The sequence below is a fragment of the Urocampus carinirostris genome, chromosome 19, assembly GCF_059441175.1.
Source record: "Urocampus carinirostris isolate Australia breed hairy pipefish chromosome 19, RoL_Ucar_1.0, whole genome shotgun sequence".
Taxonomy (NCBI): domain Eukaryota; kingdom Metazoa; phylum Chordata; class Actinopteri; order Syngnathiformes; family Syngnathidae; genus Urocampus; species Urocampus carinirostris.
In genome coordinates, this window is record NC_142367.1 from 5,600,060 (window position 1) to 5,616,555 (window position 16,496).

Genomic DNA, 16,496 nt, shown 5'->3' on the forward strand with positions numbered 1-16,496 from the left:
TCCACTGATCAATCATTGCACAGTTACAGTAATATATGTATAACCTCATGTATTATATGTACCTAAACTTTGAGGTTTTTTTTTTTTTTTAGATAAAAACAAATGTGCGTATACCCGAATAAACATGGTATGTTATGGAAGCTGGGGAGATCAACGGGAATGGCCAAGTGCACATCCAAAGTCACACTTGCGACCATCTGCCTCGTAAAAAAATAAAATAACCGGCATTGTATTGTAAGCCGCAGTGTTTAGAATGTAGAAAAAAAGTAGTGGCTTGTAGTCTGGAATTTACGGTAGTTCAGTAATTCCTCGTTTTTTGCAGTTATTGGAGACCAGAACCCCCTGCGAAAAGTGAAAATCAGCGTTGCACCTTCAGAAAATCCCCAAGGGTCAAACCTACCTCGAGGTGACATCCTGGCTGACGTAGAGTAGAGGACTTTAACAAAATAACAACTATAAATCTACAAAAAAACAGAATACAGAATTGCAATTGATTGAATGATCTTTATTCTAATTAAACAACAGTACTACAAAATTGGAGGGCTTCTCCTTTCAGTGTAGAAATGCATTTAGAGAGTGGCTGGATGGTTGCACATTAGCACCGGGGATCCTTCAGATTCAGAATATTTATTGTCACTGTCAAAGAGCAACGAAACTTCGTTTGAAGAATCCATTCATTTATTCAGTTAAAATAAAATCCAAAGATCCAGAGAATAAATATCCAGAATAAACATCGATAAAACATATAATACTCATAATTAACCCAGAAATAAACATTAAAAGTGCTTCATAAAAACTCAAAAGCAGCTGTCATGATGACTGATTAGTTTCACCTCTGCCCGCTCGTTTGGCTCCAGTCGCTGTGGGCTTCCTGATTGGTTCCCCGTTCTATTTATGCTCAGTCCTTTCACTGACCTGTTGTCAGTCCGTCAGCAAACCTCTGTTTCTACAAGGCAAGCACTTTGACTCTGACTCCCGTCGGTCCCGCTTTTTGGACCCGTTTTCCACCCCTCCGTTCCTGATTTCCCCCTTTGTCTCCGGTTACGACCTGGTGTAGTTCATCTCATCATCGTTTGAGATTTGCCCAAGCACTGTGGTGTCGTTGGCGAACTTGAAGATGAGGTTGGCTGTGGAAGAAGCAAGGCAGTCATGGGTGTACATGAAGTATAACAGTAAACTTAGAACACACCTTTGGGGAACTCATGTGTTGATGAACAGGAAAAAGGAGGTATTTATTCCCACCTTGACCCACTGTGTGCTGTCTGTCAGAAAGTCCACTGTCCAATTGTGTAGAGTGCAGGTATTTGAAGTATGGACCGGAGTTTGAACGGCCGGATGGTGTTAAAAGCCAAGATGTAGTCCACAAAGAGGAGCCTTGCATAGGTGCTTCTGTGCCCCAAGTTCTCCAGTAATTAGTATAGCACCGTGGCAATGGCATCCTCAGTTGACCAGTTCTCCCGAATGCGAATTGGTGTGGGTCCAGGAAGGGTGGTAGGCAGCTTTCATGTGTTTGATAACCAGTTTGTCAAGGCATTTGGCAGGTTTGGAAGTGAAAGCCATAGGCCTGTAATTGTTAAGGCGTGACATTTGATTGTTTAGGGCTAGGAATGATGGTTGCCGATTTAAAGGCGGCAGGGACCAGTGAGCAAGATAACGAGTTGTTGTAAATGGAGGTGAGGACGTCACCCAGCTTGGTAGCACATTCTTTCAGCAGTCCCAGTATTTCTTCTGGACCGGCTGTTTTCCTGATGTTAATATGGTGGAAGGCACATCTTGCTTCATGTGTGTTCAGGTCTGGAGCTAGGTCAGTTGATGGGAGGGGGCTATGACTGGGTCAGTGTTGTCCCTGTCAAAGCTGACAGACTGAGATCGAAATCCTCAGCAAAAGTGGAACTATAAGCTGAGGTTGGTAACGACTTCCTCTTGTAGACTCTAAAGGCCCTAATTTCTTCCCAGACCTGCCTTGGGTTGGTGTTTTCAAACCTGGCCTCCAGTGGTGAAACTTGGCGGTCCTGATGCCCCTCCTGAGTCATCCCTAGCAATGCTGTATGCCTCCTAGTCAACTGAGTGGAAACCACTGTCCCCTTCTCTTATAAGTTAATTAACAACTTGTTTCATCGATGGTGGTGTGTTAGGGAACACACGGTGACGTGGTCCACGCAGAAACATATTTAATCCAGAACAGCAGAGGTGTAATTGTCCAATGTGACACAATTGTTGGTGGCCGGTTCCTCAAAAACATCCCAGTCTGTGTGGTGGAAACAGTGCTGCAGCGTAGGAACAGCGTCCTCCAGTCATATTCTCAATGTCTTTGTTGTAATCCTAACACCCTTGATTTTTGATGTATACCTTGGGTGAAGCAAAAGAGACAGGTGGTCCAACAGACCTAGGTGGGGATAGACCTGGGCACTGTATGCCTCTGCTACATTGCTATACACGTGGTCTAAAGTTCTAACTCCTCTGGTAGCACACTTGGACGGATTTTAAATCTGCATGATTTAAGTCCCCAGTCGCAATAAAAACACTGTCCGGATGTTCTACCAGGGTTTTATTGATGCAGCTGCTCACTTGTGCTAACGCTAGCTTAGCTTTAGCATCGAGTGGAATGTAAACAGAACAGATGTAAACAAAAGAAAATTCCCTTGGGAGATAAAAAGGAACAAACTTTAACAATAACAGTTTTGCCTCTTACTCAGTTTCTCCATTATCTTAACATTCGCGCACCAGTTTATGTTGATGCATAGTCCTCTGCCAATCTTTTTGCCAGAGTCCGTCGTTCTGTCGGCGCTGTATCGGTGCATTTAGTTTGCTCGTTAGTCATATTTGGAATGGAGTGACCCCATCCATGTTTCTGTGGAAATCATGCACTAACTATAGTTAATGTTTACCGTGTAGCCATTTGCACTCGTATCTCATCCAGTTTGTTGCATTGAAAAGAAAGACAGTCCGGATTGGCGGTTTAAAGGGGTTAGCCTCCATGCTTGCCTTTCTTCGGCCTATGTTCATCAATGCCGGGATGCTTCTGGCTGATCTTTCTTTATCTGTCGGCATTATCATGTGTTTAGGAGTAAATTACACGATTGGACTCACTAGACTGTCGCAGATGAAAGGAGGCCTTGGTTGCTTACTATTATTATGACGGCTAGGATACATAATTGGTGAGTTACTGATTGGGATGTTTCTGCGACAAGGATATTTTGAAATGGTCATCATATCTTGAATACCAAGACTAAAAGCTTTCCAATGATATTTGGCATGACGTATTTCGGTGGCTGTTGACATCGTACAGACAGGTATTTGCTTCTCAACAATCTGACGGCCCGCAGGACGCAGTCATGACCACCCAAAGCACAAAGCCCTCCCTACCCTGCCCCCATGTAGCATTTGCTGTGTGCTCTCTGCGGAACACAATGCACAATATGTTGATATCAGTGACAATAAAGACAATTTAATTCAATTTGGAATCTGCAAAGCAGTGAACAGGTGATAACCAAAGCTCGATGTAGCGGGGTCGCTTCAGTCTGAATTTCTGCCCTGGACACGCAAATGAGGTTTGAATTTTCGCAAGCAGTTCCGTTGCGCAATTTAAATCCGTCTTCGAAAATGAACAAGACGGGGGCGGTGAATTCGGTCCCCGCTTCCTTCTCATAACAAGCACACCTGCCTTTCTAATAAGCGTGAAAGGTCACAAAGCTGTCAGGCCACTGGAAGCGGCGAGGCTTCTTTCACGTAGCCTGCGTTGGCGGCGCCAGCAGCTTCCATGGCCACTAATGCCACTTTTCATGCTTCCTTAATGGCGCCTTCGTCCCTTTGCCCTGTCGACATGTTTCGGCTTGCCTATGAAAAAATGCACCACGGCTAGGAAATTTTGGAGTTTGAGTTCCTGCTGTAATTTGTGTGTGGGGCTTGCTAGATCAGGAAAGTCACAGAAGCAGTGGCAGTTCTACACTAAATTACTCCCGGGGCCAGACCACCTCCAGCAAATCACACAATCACACACATTTGACACACATACACTAAAGAAAACATAGTTGTATAGTGAAAAGAAAACACACAAACTAAAACCTGACCTTTCTGGCTTTCCTTGATGCAAAATCCTCGATAATATCGTCATAAGTAATCTGCTCCCCTGTTTTGTGATTAACGCTGATTACAGCTAGGGCAATCCCTTCTATTTCACAGAGTTCAGAAAATGCACAGCTTATATTTTCAAATGTATGAATAATGTACGTTATTTGGAAGACATAAGCCACCATTAAATAATTTTATGTTTGGTACGACAGCGAATCCTTCCTATGCATAACACATTTGGCCCGCCAACTAAAAAGGTCAAAGTATAATGACAATATATCGATAATTATCATCAATATAGTACTATATTAAAACATTGTCCCCAATATTATAAAATTACTACAAAACTAAATATCAAATTGAGTGCTTAAAAACAGGGACCTAAGATATTATTTTGCTCCCACAAAATTTACAGTCATACAACAAGAATACTAGTAATACTAAACTAGTCATATTATAACCCCAAAATACTACCATGGAAATACTTCAACAAAAAACAGACAAAAATACGACTACAAGGATACTGCAATGCAAAAATACTACAACTACAGAATTACTGCTAAAATATTAGTACAGTTACACAAAAAAGGGTTTCTGTGAAATGATCATAAAATACTACAAAAATAAAACTACAGAAATACTACAAGAATACGACAGAAAAAACAAAAAAATAAAACTACAGTAATTTTACAAAAACACTAAAGAAATACCGTATTTTCCGCACTTTAAGGCGCACCGGGTTATAAGGCGCACCCCCAAAAAATAGTTTTTGGTCCTATATTTTCCATACATAAGGCGCACCGGATTATAAGGCGCTACAATGGGAATGTCGACAAAACAGTCAGATAGTTCAGTCAAACTGATTACCCCCTTAACATTCCGAAAGCTTGCAAAGAAGCAAATACGTGTCGTACACACGTGCGGATGCGGTGTCCGTACGATGTCACCAAACAAACATTTCTTAGTTTCCATTTTATTTTTTGCTGGCAACTCTGTGGACAGCAAAGTAAGAATTTTATTGTGCAGGGAAACGGTGCATATGACAATAAACAATTTGAATTGAATTTAGTGTAAAAATAGACTCATCACAGAAACATCAAGATCGTTCTAAAACAAGATACCGGGAAAATATAAATCCGCATAGCTCACTTAAGTTCTCTTGCAGCCTTCACGTTCATTAATGATACGTAACCATGGTCTTCTTACAACCGTGAGTGTAGTAAATCCAGGAGAGTAAAATATTTACAAATACAGAATAGTTAATGTTTTCTCTATGCAGTAGTGCAACCCAACGTGCGATTCACATTCATCTTTTTCGGCCAATTGCAGGCTTTGTTTCGCCCCTTTAGCCTATGCGAGCCTGTAAATGATGAAAAGGATCCGCCCCCTTTACCCCCGAATAACTTTAGCCAATAGTGACAGATTCAAATGACGATTGACACATTGGTTAAGAAATGAAACGCCGGTATATAAATCCCAGCATACACCGCTGACTACTTCGCCTTCGGGGGGAAATCTAGTCGGCGGCTGCTTGCCTTAGTTGCAAGACTTTGCGACTTAATATTGATCCATATATAAGGCGCACTGTATTATAAGGCGCATGGTCAGCTTTTGAAAAAAATAAAGGCTTTTAGGTGCGCCTTATAGTGCGTAAAATACGGTACTACAAAAATACTAATATGGAAATACTACAGAAATACCACTATGTGAATACAACAAAATACTACAACATATTACTACAGATATATTATAGGTATACCACTAAAATACAGCTACAATAATAGTAAAATGTACTACTGTTTAAATACTATAGGACTACTACAAAAATAAAACTACATCAATACTACAAGAATGCTACAGAAGTACCACAAAAAACAAATACAGTTATATTTCAAAAATACTGAAGAAATATTACAGAAATACTACTTTAGAAGTTCTAAGAAAACACCACTATGGAAATACTTCAAAAATGCCACTACTGTAATACTTTAATGAACCTGAGAATGGCACCCCTGGAGGTAGAACGCTCAAAAGGTCGCAGGTCAGATTCCCGGAGTTAAATTTTAGAGTGTTCTTGGGAAAGACACTGAACCCATAATTAATGCCCCCCATAGGCAGGTCGGCAACTTGCATGGCTCTCGCCGCTAAAAGTGTGTGTCACGACCAGTATGAGCAGTGGACTCTATTGTGTAACGTTTGACACAATTCTTTATTGAGGGATCAGGAAAGTCAGGGCAAGGGGAAAAAAAACAGCGATCCGGTGCTCACTGGGCAGGAGGAGTAAGAAGGCCTTGCGAACTAAGCGTGGTGCAAGATCGGAAGCAAGTCGGGCAGCCGGGACGGGAAAATAGGGCGTGGTCGAAGATCAGAAGCAAGTCAGGTAACCGGAGACGATCCGGAAGCCAGGAACAGATGAGCGGGATACAGGAAAGGACGGGACAGACGGGATCCGGAGTCAGAAATGCTTGCCTTGAATGTGCGGAGGCTTGCTGACGGACTGACAAGGAGTGAATGAGAATGACGTGTTTGAATAGGAGGAGAAATAATTAAGGAACGAGTGGCAGCTGGGGCTAAACGTGTGAGCGCAGGTGAGAGCAAATGGCAAATCGTGACAGGTGTGTGAGTGTGTGTGTGAATGGAAAAATGTGAGGCACATTGTAAAGCACTTTGGAAGGTCTTCAGTGACTTGAAAAGCGCTAAGTAAATGCAGACCATTTACGAATCTGGCTTCAAAACAAAACACAACTCAGGTTACATGATACAAGCGAATAAATGAGGTATAAGTTAAGAAATTATACAATCATGATGAAATATAGGCAGTGATGTCAGGACCTGGACAGGAAACCGGAGGAGAACCCACTCGCGTAACGTTACTCACTGTTTATTGGGGATAAAAGGGATGAGTGAGCACTCGATCCGGGGATCGTTGGTCGCGGAAGTAGATTGATCGAATGAGGAAGTGGTCAAAATCAAACAGATCGGGGCTAGAACAAAACAGGAGCAAAACACAAAACGAAGGTTCACAGGGCTTGGCAAAACAAGAGCAAAAATCACAGACAAAACGGGGATTCACAGGGCTTGGCAAAACAAGAGCAAAAAAACACAGGCAAAAACGGGGATTCACAGGGCTTGGCAAACAGAGAGCAAATACACAGGCAAAAACGGGGATTCACAGGGCTTGACGTATCACAACAGAGTTTAGCAGGAGTTTCACAGACGCTCCGACACCAGGCGACTCACATGACAGCGTTTAAGTAGTCAGGGAGCAATCTGTCAACGCGTTTCAGCTGGTGTCCATGGGCGGGGCCAATTGGCTGCCATGGCAACCATGACAGAACCTGGCACCACACGGCTGGGACCAATAGGGCGCCATGGCGACCGTGACTAGTGATAGATAAATAAAAGATTAGAACACGTTTGGTAATGAAGGACGACTCCTTTTCCAGCTAAACCTGATAAATTCTGACTGTTTTCCCTCCTGGTCCTATGGCAGGAGCATCCGCTGCTTGAGGAACATCATCCACTGGAATCTTATCACTGCCTTCATCTTGAGGAACGCCACCTGGTTCGTGGTGCAGCTTACCATGAGTCCCGAGGTGCATGAGAGCAACGTGGTGAGCCGCCCCCGCCCTTTTTGTAAAATCTAATTTCGGATGCTGTAAGTTGTTAACTCATTTAATGCCAGACATTTTGTTAGGCGTCTGACACACCATCAGGGGGCCTCAACCTAGGGTTTGAACTGGGCTCAGGTGTGTCCAATTATCAAACACATGTGCCCAATTATCCGGAACCTTTTAAAAGGACAGTTTGAACATTACATGGGCCAGGTCACTGTGTAATTTCATTTCCACCACCACAATGCCAGGTTTTTGTGTGTTGAGTTTCTGGTTTCTTTGTTACTTTGTTACTTTGCTCCATGGATTTTCCAGTTCAGCACCTGGACACACACCATCAGAACTGGCGTGCGGAGAGCACCAGAGAAGTGGGACCAGCAGTGGCAGGAAAAAAGGGAACGGTGATGAGAGAGAGCAACCTATGCACCTGCACCATTGAGTGCCTTTACATGCAAGCACTGCGACAAAGACTATCATTCAAGAATCGGACTGTTCAGTTACACCCGACGTTGCCCCATATCAAACTGACATGGTGACTCTCCTGGCGCAGTCCATTGTCTCTCGAGACAAAAAGGAGACTGGTTGATTGACAGTGTATTAGTCCTGTAGTTATATAGGACATATCGAAAGAAAGCTTCAACCCCCATCTTTCATTAGAAAAAATAGTATGTTTCTAGCTTTTACCATTGCTTGATAAAAAAGTTGAACATTGCTAAGTTTCCCCAAAAACCTTTGAGAAGAACAAATTTTTGTTAAAAGATGAATATCAAGCACATCTTTTACTACGTTGCGTTTTTTTTTTCTTCAGCATTTGTGATACCTCCAAACAATGCTTTCAATAAACACAAGGGCACTTTACTTCCAAGTAACATTTTATTGCAAGAGCACTGAATTTATGCATGAACTTTGCAAGAACCTTTCAGCATCCGATGTTTCCAGTAACGTGATTACACGATTTTGGTCACAATCGAGATTGCGTTCCTGGAGACATGCACAAAGTGTAATCCTGTCCCGACGAAGACGAAGGGAATTTGCCATCTTATTTAAAAACAAAAAAGCTATGTGTGTACCTATCCATATTTTCGCTTCTCACACACTGTTTCAATAGCTACTCGCCATATGGGGCTACCTATACCTTTTAATTTCTGGGTAATAGGAGCAACACTAAGAAGTGGGAGCTCCCTCGGTGTGTGGAAAAAGATCTGATCAAAGGTACTCCTTCTGTTAAATAGTGATTTTTTATACTGAAACCATTCCCGAGGTTTGATACTTACTGGTGAGCTGCTGCAAACCCTTTATAACAGTTTTTTAAAATGAAACCCCCAAAAATGGCACTGAATGAGTTAAATAGACTGACATTATTATAAATTCACATATTTAGGTAAAATGAACCTGTCGTGGGTTCAAATCCAGCTCCAGACTTCCTGTGCGGAGTTTGTATATTCTCCCCGTGCTTGCGTGGGTTTCCTCCGGGCACTCCGGTTTCCTCCCACGTTCCAAAAACATGCATTTCAGGTGAATTGGCCGGTCCAAATTGTCCCTAGGTGTGAATGAGCGAGTGAGTTGTCTGTCCCCGTGTGCCCTGCGATTGGCTGGCAACCAGTTCAGGGTGTCCCCTGCCCACTGCCTGGAGATGGCTGGGATGGGCTCCAGCCCCCCCGCGACCCTAATGAGGATAAGCGGTACGGCTGATGAGATGAGATGAGATGAGACTTTGAAAGCACAAGGCAACCGACCAATATTTCAATACCGATGATGTTAAACATTACTCATTTTTTCCATGATTTTCAGACGGAGCTTTTCTCTTTCCAAAAAGATGACAAAGTTTCTTTGTCATTGTCGGGGCAAAGAGGAATGACGTTTAGTGTCACGATTGCCCATTGCCCTCACCTGGGCCCGCCCAGCTGCTGCTGTTCTTTGCCTGATTGGCTCCCCTCCTATTCAAACTCAGTGCTCCCATTCACTCCTTGTCAGTCCGTCAACGAACCTCTGCACTTGCAAGACGTGTATTTTCACTCTGTCCAGTATCCTGCCTGTGTATCCGGTATCGATCCTGTCTGTCCCGTCCTGTCCCGTTATCTTGCTCGTGTAACCAGTATCCAGTATCGCTCCTGTCAGTCCCGTCCTGTCCAATATCTTGCTGTTGTATCCAGTATCCGGCATCAATCCCGCATTTCCCGTCCTGTCCGGTATCTTACTCCAGTATCTGGTATCAATCCGGTCTGTCCTGTCCGGTATCCTGCTCGTGTATACAGTATCCGGCATCGATCCCGTCTGTTCCGTCCTGTCCGGTATCTGCTCGTGTATCCTCTATCTGGTATCGATCCTGTCTGTCCTGTCCGGTTTCGATCTCGTCTGCCTCTGGCTTCCTGTTTTCTTGCGCCTGACTCCTCTGTCTTACTTCTTCTGCCCACCGATCGCCGAATCACTGGCGTTCACTGTGTTCACGTGCATGACGGCCCCATTTCCGTAAAATAAAGCTTGTGTGAAAGCGTTACGCGTCTGGGTCCACCGTCCTTTCGGGTTCCGACAGTTTTGTGCACGTCCGCAGGAACGCGATCGCCATGGTGACCGAAATCATGTGATCTCATCATCGGAAACGAAGGGCACTAAAAAGTTGTTCTTCAATAAAATGTCATTTTGCAACCAAAGTGCTCTTGTGTTTATGGAAAGCGTTGCATAGATAGTGAACGTATCAATTAAAAAAATCATCATAGTAAAAGTTCTGCTTGAAATGCCACCTTTCACAAAAAGTCCCCTTTCTTAGAAGAAACTTAGCAATAATCAACTGTTGTTTACTAAAGAAAATGGTAAATACTGGAAACATGCTTCTTTCTACTTAAAGATGAGGGTTGAAGCTTTCTTTTGATTCGTCCTATGCCATTATAGCTACAGAAATACGTTTTCTGAATGCCTTCAAAAATGAGTCAAAATGGCAAAAATTGTCCGGCACCTACTCTTCCTATTTGAGTGAAACGTCTGGCATTAAATGAGCTATTAAAAATGTTTTACTGATTTTTTTAAATCCATTATAGCTTCACATGACTTTAAAATCTATCCAAAGCACTCAAGTTTCCCCAGGACTGCATGTGAACCAGTGCTGATGTTGTTTTAAAGGTGTGGTGCCGCCTGGTAACAGCTTCGTTCAACTATTTCCACTCCACAAACTTCTTCTGGATGTTTGGCGAAGGATGCTACCTGCACACGGCAATCGTGCTTACGTACTCCACTGACAAGCTGCGCAAGTGGATGTTCATCTGCATTGGATGGTGTACGCAGACACAAACGCACAGAAACACGTTCGATGCCTTGTGGTTGCTCCTGCTGCTTAGCATAGCATATTCATGCTACCAAAAAAAAGGAAACCTTCGAGTATGCTCCAAATGCAGAATTATCAGTCTTATTAGCCATGCATGTAAAGTTATGCTAAAGGTCCTACTGAACAGACTGAAACCACAGGCTTAAATCATCCTAGCCACAGAACAGGCAGGTTTCAGGAAAGAGAGGAGCGCCACAAAACAGATTTTTAATCCACGCATCCTGTGAGAAAAGATTTAACAACACCAGAGAAACCTCTATCACGTCTTCAAAAAGGCATATAACAGAATATGACAAGGCACCTTGCGGGCCGCCATGCGGGAGTCCAACATGGGCCAAAAACTTTATGTCTCTCTCTTGTCTATTTCTCTCCCTGTCTCTGTCACTCTGTCTACCGGTGTCTGTTTTCTTTGTCTCTCACTCACCCTGTCTCTCTCACTCTCTCTCTCACTCCCTCTCTCTCTCGCTCTCTCTTTCTCTGTCCATCCCTGTCTTTTCTTCTCCCTCTCTGACTCTATTTCTCCCTTCTGTCTTTTTACCCGTGTCTGTCCCTCTCTGTCTCTCTCTCCCATGTCTTTCTCTCTCTCCCAAGTCTTTCCCTCTTCGTCTCTCACTCTCTGTCTCTATTTCTGTCCCTCCCTTTCTAGCTCTCTCTCTCTATCTCTTTCTCCAACTTCTATCTCTCTGTCTTCTGTCTGTCACTGTCTCTCTTTCTCTCTCTCTCTCTGTCTCTCTCTCTCTTTCAATCTCACTTTCATTGTCCCTCCCTGTTTCTCCCTCTGCCTTGATGACTCTTTCTCTCCTTTTCTCTTTTTACCCATCTGTCCCTCTCTGTCTTTCATGTCTATTTCTCTCTCTCCTACGCCTGTCTCTCTTTATCTCTCACTCTCTGTCTCTCTTTCTGTCATCCCTTTTTCTCTCCCTCTATCTTCTGCTTTTCTGTCCCTCTCACTGTCCATCTTGGTCGTTAACTCTCTCTCTGTCTCTACGTCTTTACGTATAGAGCCTCTACGTCTCTGTCTCTATGTCTCTCTTTCTCTCTGTGTCTCTGAGTCTCTCTCTATCTCTCTTTCTCTCACACTCTCCCTCTCTCGTTCTGTTTCTCTCTCTCTAATTCTCTATCTCTTTTTTGCACTGATGGTTTTAAGGGAAGCGGCCAGCCAAGTATACTGACTTTCAAATACCACGTTTAAAATACACTTCAGACAGAACTCGTGAGTTGGCAACTAATGTTTTTTTTTCTTTGTTTAATCCCGAACGCACTGCACTTGTGTTCCAAATTTTGAGCCCTTCCTAACTAATAAGCAAGGAGGTAGCAATCATATTAAATGTGGCCCTTTCTGACGGTAAACCTTCGCATTAAGGCGGGGGCCTCAAACTTTCGTCACGTGGGCTGCAAGTTTGAGACCCTGGTGTTACTAGAAGCAAACCATTAGGGATTTGCTTGGCTTCTGTCAATGCAATGATGACGCAGAAAGCAGGCAAGTAAAAACTCAAAAACAAAAAGCTAGCAGCCAAAAACTTCATGATCCGCATTCTGAGCAATAGGGGTGGGCGATACTCGTCATTTTGGTATTGATCCGATTCAAATGAATAGAGGGTAGAATTGGTCGATACTGATCCAATGCCAATATTATTTACTTGTGAATGTAATTATCATTAAATAATTGACCCCCTTCCCCCTATCTTTAGTTTACAACTACGAAAAACACAGAATAAAGGCAAGAATTTTTTTTATTTTATTAGATAACTATTGCAAACTTAACTATAAATATACAAATCTCTGTTACTACTTTTACAGAACAAAAGTCAATAGAGTCAAACCAAAGAAAAGCAGCAATGTAACTAAAATTCAAATAAAACATTGTCAACATATCAATTATAATGTCAAGACCAGAACAGAAGGAGGACCCAGATGCTTAACGTTACTCACTCACAAGTTTATTGAGATATAAAGGGAAAATCAGCGCCATTGCACAATATTCGGAAAATAATGTAAGATAGTGATAATAGTGTAAATAATACAATGTAATGAAAACTTCTAACACTGTAAAAAATAAAACACTGCTACTTAAGAACTGATTCAGAAGTCAAGAGTCAAACTCCGCAGCAATGTAATAAAAATACAAAAACTTTATAACAATGTCAACAAGACAATTAAAATAATGTACTTTCCAGACAATAAGGCACACCCAAAAACTCGATTTGAAAGTGTACCTCTACATATGGTCATCAATTATGGATGAATGGATAGTGCAACCCCAATTGGACTGACTTTAAAATGTATAATGTATGTATAATCTCATGACACATGAACAACATTATCATTGTGATAGGTAAAATGGGGAGATAGTATTGATCGTAAGACGGTAGGGTTGATCCAATCCAACTACTTGCTTAGTATCGATTGTATCAATATTTGGATCAATCTGCCAACTTTGTTTTTGGAGCATGAATCACTTTACTGTCAGTGTGTGTTTGTGTGTGTGTGCTCATGTTTCTGTGTTTTGTGTTTTGCGTTTGCAGGCATTCCCTTCCCCATCATCGTGGCCTGGGCCATCGGCAAACTTTACTACGACAACGAAAAGTCAGTTTGGCCTACACGCAGTAATTGGTGCTTTTTTTCACATTCCATCAAACACATTTTCTGTAAATTCCGGACTACAAGCCGCTACACATTTTTGCTACATTTTCAACACTGTGACTTTAACTACTGTGTGGCTTATTCTTGTTTTTTCTGGTGGGAAAAACATATTGCCATCCATCCATTTTCATCGCTGCTTATCCTCACTAGGGTCTCGGGGGTGCTGGAGCCCATCCCAGCGATCATCGGGCGGGGGCAGGGGACAACGTCAACTGATTACCAGCTAGTCGCAGGGCACACAGAGACAGACAACTCACTTACTCAATCACACATAAGGACAATTTTGACCGGTTAATTAACCTGACATGAATGCAACCGGCGGAAACCCAAGCAGGCACGGGGAGAACATGCAAAGGAGGAAGGGAGGTCGCGGTACCTGGAACGGAACCCTGGACCTCCGCACAGTGGGGCTGCATGCTAACCACCCAGCCGCTGTGCCGCCTGCCTAGCAACACTAGACCAATAAAATGAATAAGTAGTTCACAGAGGTCCAATTAAATTCTATGATTAATCACAACTTCAATTATTTTAAATCAGTCAGGTGTGTATGGGCACTTTTTGGAGGAAAACGGCGCTGCGCCAATGGCACCGAGTATCAAACATGTTTTATAATTTTGGTGCGCAGTCGCAAAATCTTTTAAGTGTGCATGGTAGAGAGGATAACAGCAAGTAGCCCTTTTCCACAACGCAGTGGCGTCTGAAAAAATTAATGATGCCCTTCTAGAAGAGAAATCACTTGATGTCTCATCTCATCTCATCAGCCGTACCGCTTATCCTCATCAGGGTCGCGGGGGGGCTGGAGCCCATCCCAGCCATCTCCGGGCAGTGGGCAGGGGACACCCTGAACTGGTTGCCAGCCAACCGCAGGGCACACAGGGACAGACAACTCATTCGCTCATTCACACCTAGGGACAATTTGGACCGGCCAATTCACCTGAAATGCATGTTTTTGGAACGTGGGAGGAAACCGGAGTGCCCGGAGGAAACCCACGCAAGCACGGGGAGAACATACAAACTCCGCACAGGAAGTCTGGAGCTGGATTTGAACCCACAACAGGTTCCCATGACATGAACTGTGCCGCACAAGCGCTAACCACTGCGCCGCCGTGCTGCCCCACTTCATTCAATATTGACTGCATACTCACAATATTTCAACCTTATCCCCTACAAACCAGGTTTTCAATTGATAGATCTAAATCCAACACCAATGGATGTTATCTATCAAACGTGCTTCAGTTCTTTTTCTGTATCATCGGAGTTATTGACAAGTCGATGTAGTTTCATATAATCCTCAAGAAATCATGACAAGCGAATGCAGTTTCGTCTGTTACTGCAGCAACCACCAATGGCAATACAAAAACACGATTTGTCACGTATGTGTTGCAATCTGGCACTATTCTCCACAGTATGGTTACGCAGGCGCTGTTGCGTACAAATATAGGGCTCATATTTTATGCGACGAAGCCTTCACTCGCATTTGCTTTCGGCACAGTAATAGATATGTGCTCGTCTTCGTAATCGCTATCCGACTCTCTGGTAGTTGTTTTCTTAAATTGAACAGCAGTGGAAGTTATCTGTACAAAACTCATGTGTTCTTCTTCCACATCATCAGCGTCAATATCTGGTGGCTGGAGTTTCCTTTAATCCTCGAGTAATGATGACAAGCAAATGCAATTTACGTCTGTCACCATGAGAACCACCAATGAAAGTAGCACAAATAACATCTCTAGCACTATACTCCACACTGTGGTTACCCCGGGATTGTCATCTACAAATATAGGGCTCACATATTATGTGACGAAGTCCTCACTCGCTTTTGCTTTTGGTGTAGTAGTAAATATGTGCTTGTTTTTGTAATTGTTACAGGCTGGCATTGGCTTAATCTTGAACTGTCACAGAGTACGAAAACACACAACGTACGTGAACAACTTGCAGTAGAGCTGAAAACTGCTTCAGGTGTGCAGGACCACGGCAATATTGGCATCCTGCATCCAAAGGCATTGATGCCAAATTCCACAAGTGATTGCCGCCAGGTGTTTTTAGGGCTTAAGCTTGTGGTTTAAAATCTGGTGCGACTTGTACAAAGACAAACTCAAGTTTCGTTCCGAAAAATCTGAGCATGCAGCATTTAATCAAGTGCGCGAGTCCAGAATTTATGGTAATTCATTCTGTGTTAGTAATTTGCACGATTCCCAGCTTTAAACTTCCCGCCCCTATTTCTGGCCACGCTGATTTCCTTCCGCTTGAGCGAGTCTGATCAGCCCTCATCCGTGTTTGAGTTTTACCAGGAAGATGCATACGCATATACTGTAACTCCATCCAGGCCCTTCCCCTCGCAACATCTTAGCATGCTTCATGACTCTTCTACACTATCCTTTCCCCTCCTTCCTCCCAACCCGGCCATCCATAGAGCGAGAAACCCATCCGCCATCTGCACGAAGCATTAGCACGCTAACACGCTTCCCTTGGGACCAAGCAGGCTGCATTCCGCATCCACTTGAGTTATGCAATTGCTAAGTTACGCTACAGATACACCAAACATGATCGAGACGTTTGGGGTTGAAATCCAAGTGAATGTGGAATAGGAGTCGCGTATGGCTGCTGATCAGCACAGGGAAGCAATAATCCTGCACCGCCAATCAGTGTAGAAAAAGGGAAAAGGTCATCCAACTACAGAAACAACGAAAGAAGTAGAAGCCATTCATGTTAAGCAAAATGCGGCAATGGAAAAATTATTTTAACAATGGAGGATTAGAAATTGGCCATCGCAGGTTGGCGACACTGCTTTGTGGACCCGGACCAAACCGAAAAAATGATTGTTTTAACTTTGTAAGGCACAGATAGAATTG

The 16,496-nt window shown here is 43.2% G+C and overlaps 1 protein-coding gene across 1 annotated transcript in view; it reads left to right on the top strand.

Annotated features, from left to right (window-relative positions):
- crhr1 (corticotropin releasing hormone receptor 1) overlaps positions 1 to 16,496 on the top strand; it is a 138,568-nt gene that overhangs the window by 96,113 nt on the left and 25,959 nt on the right. The window contains exons 7-9 of the mRNA XM_088323053.1: positions 7,565 to 7,685; positions 10,803 to 10,956; positions 13,530 to 13,590. Coding sequence (XP_088179179.1) covers positions 7,565 to 7,685; positions 10,803 to 10,956; positions 13,530 to 13,590 — 336 coding nt within the window. The remainder of the gene's footprint in view (positions 1 to 7,564; positions 7,686 to 10,802; positions 10,957 to 13,529; positions 13,591 to 16,496) is intronic.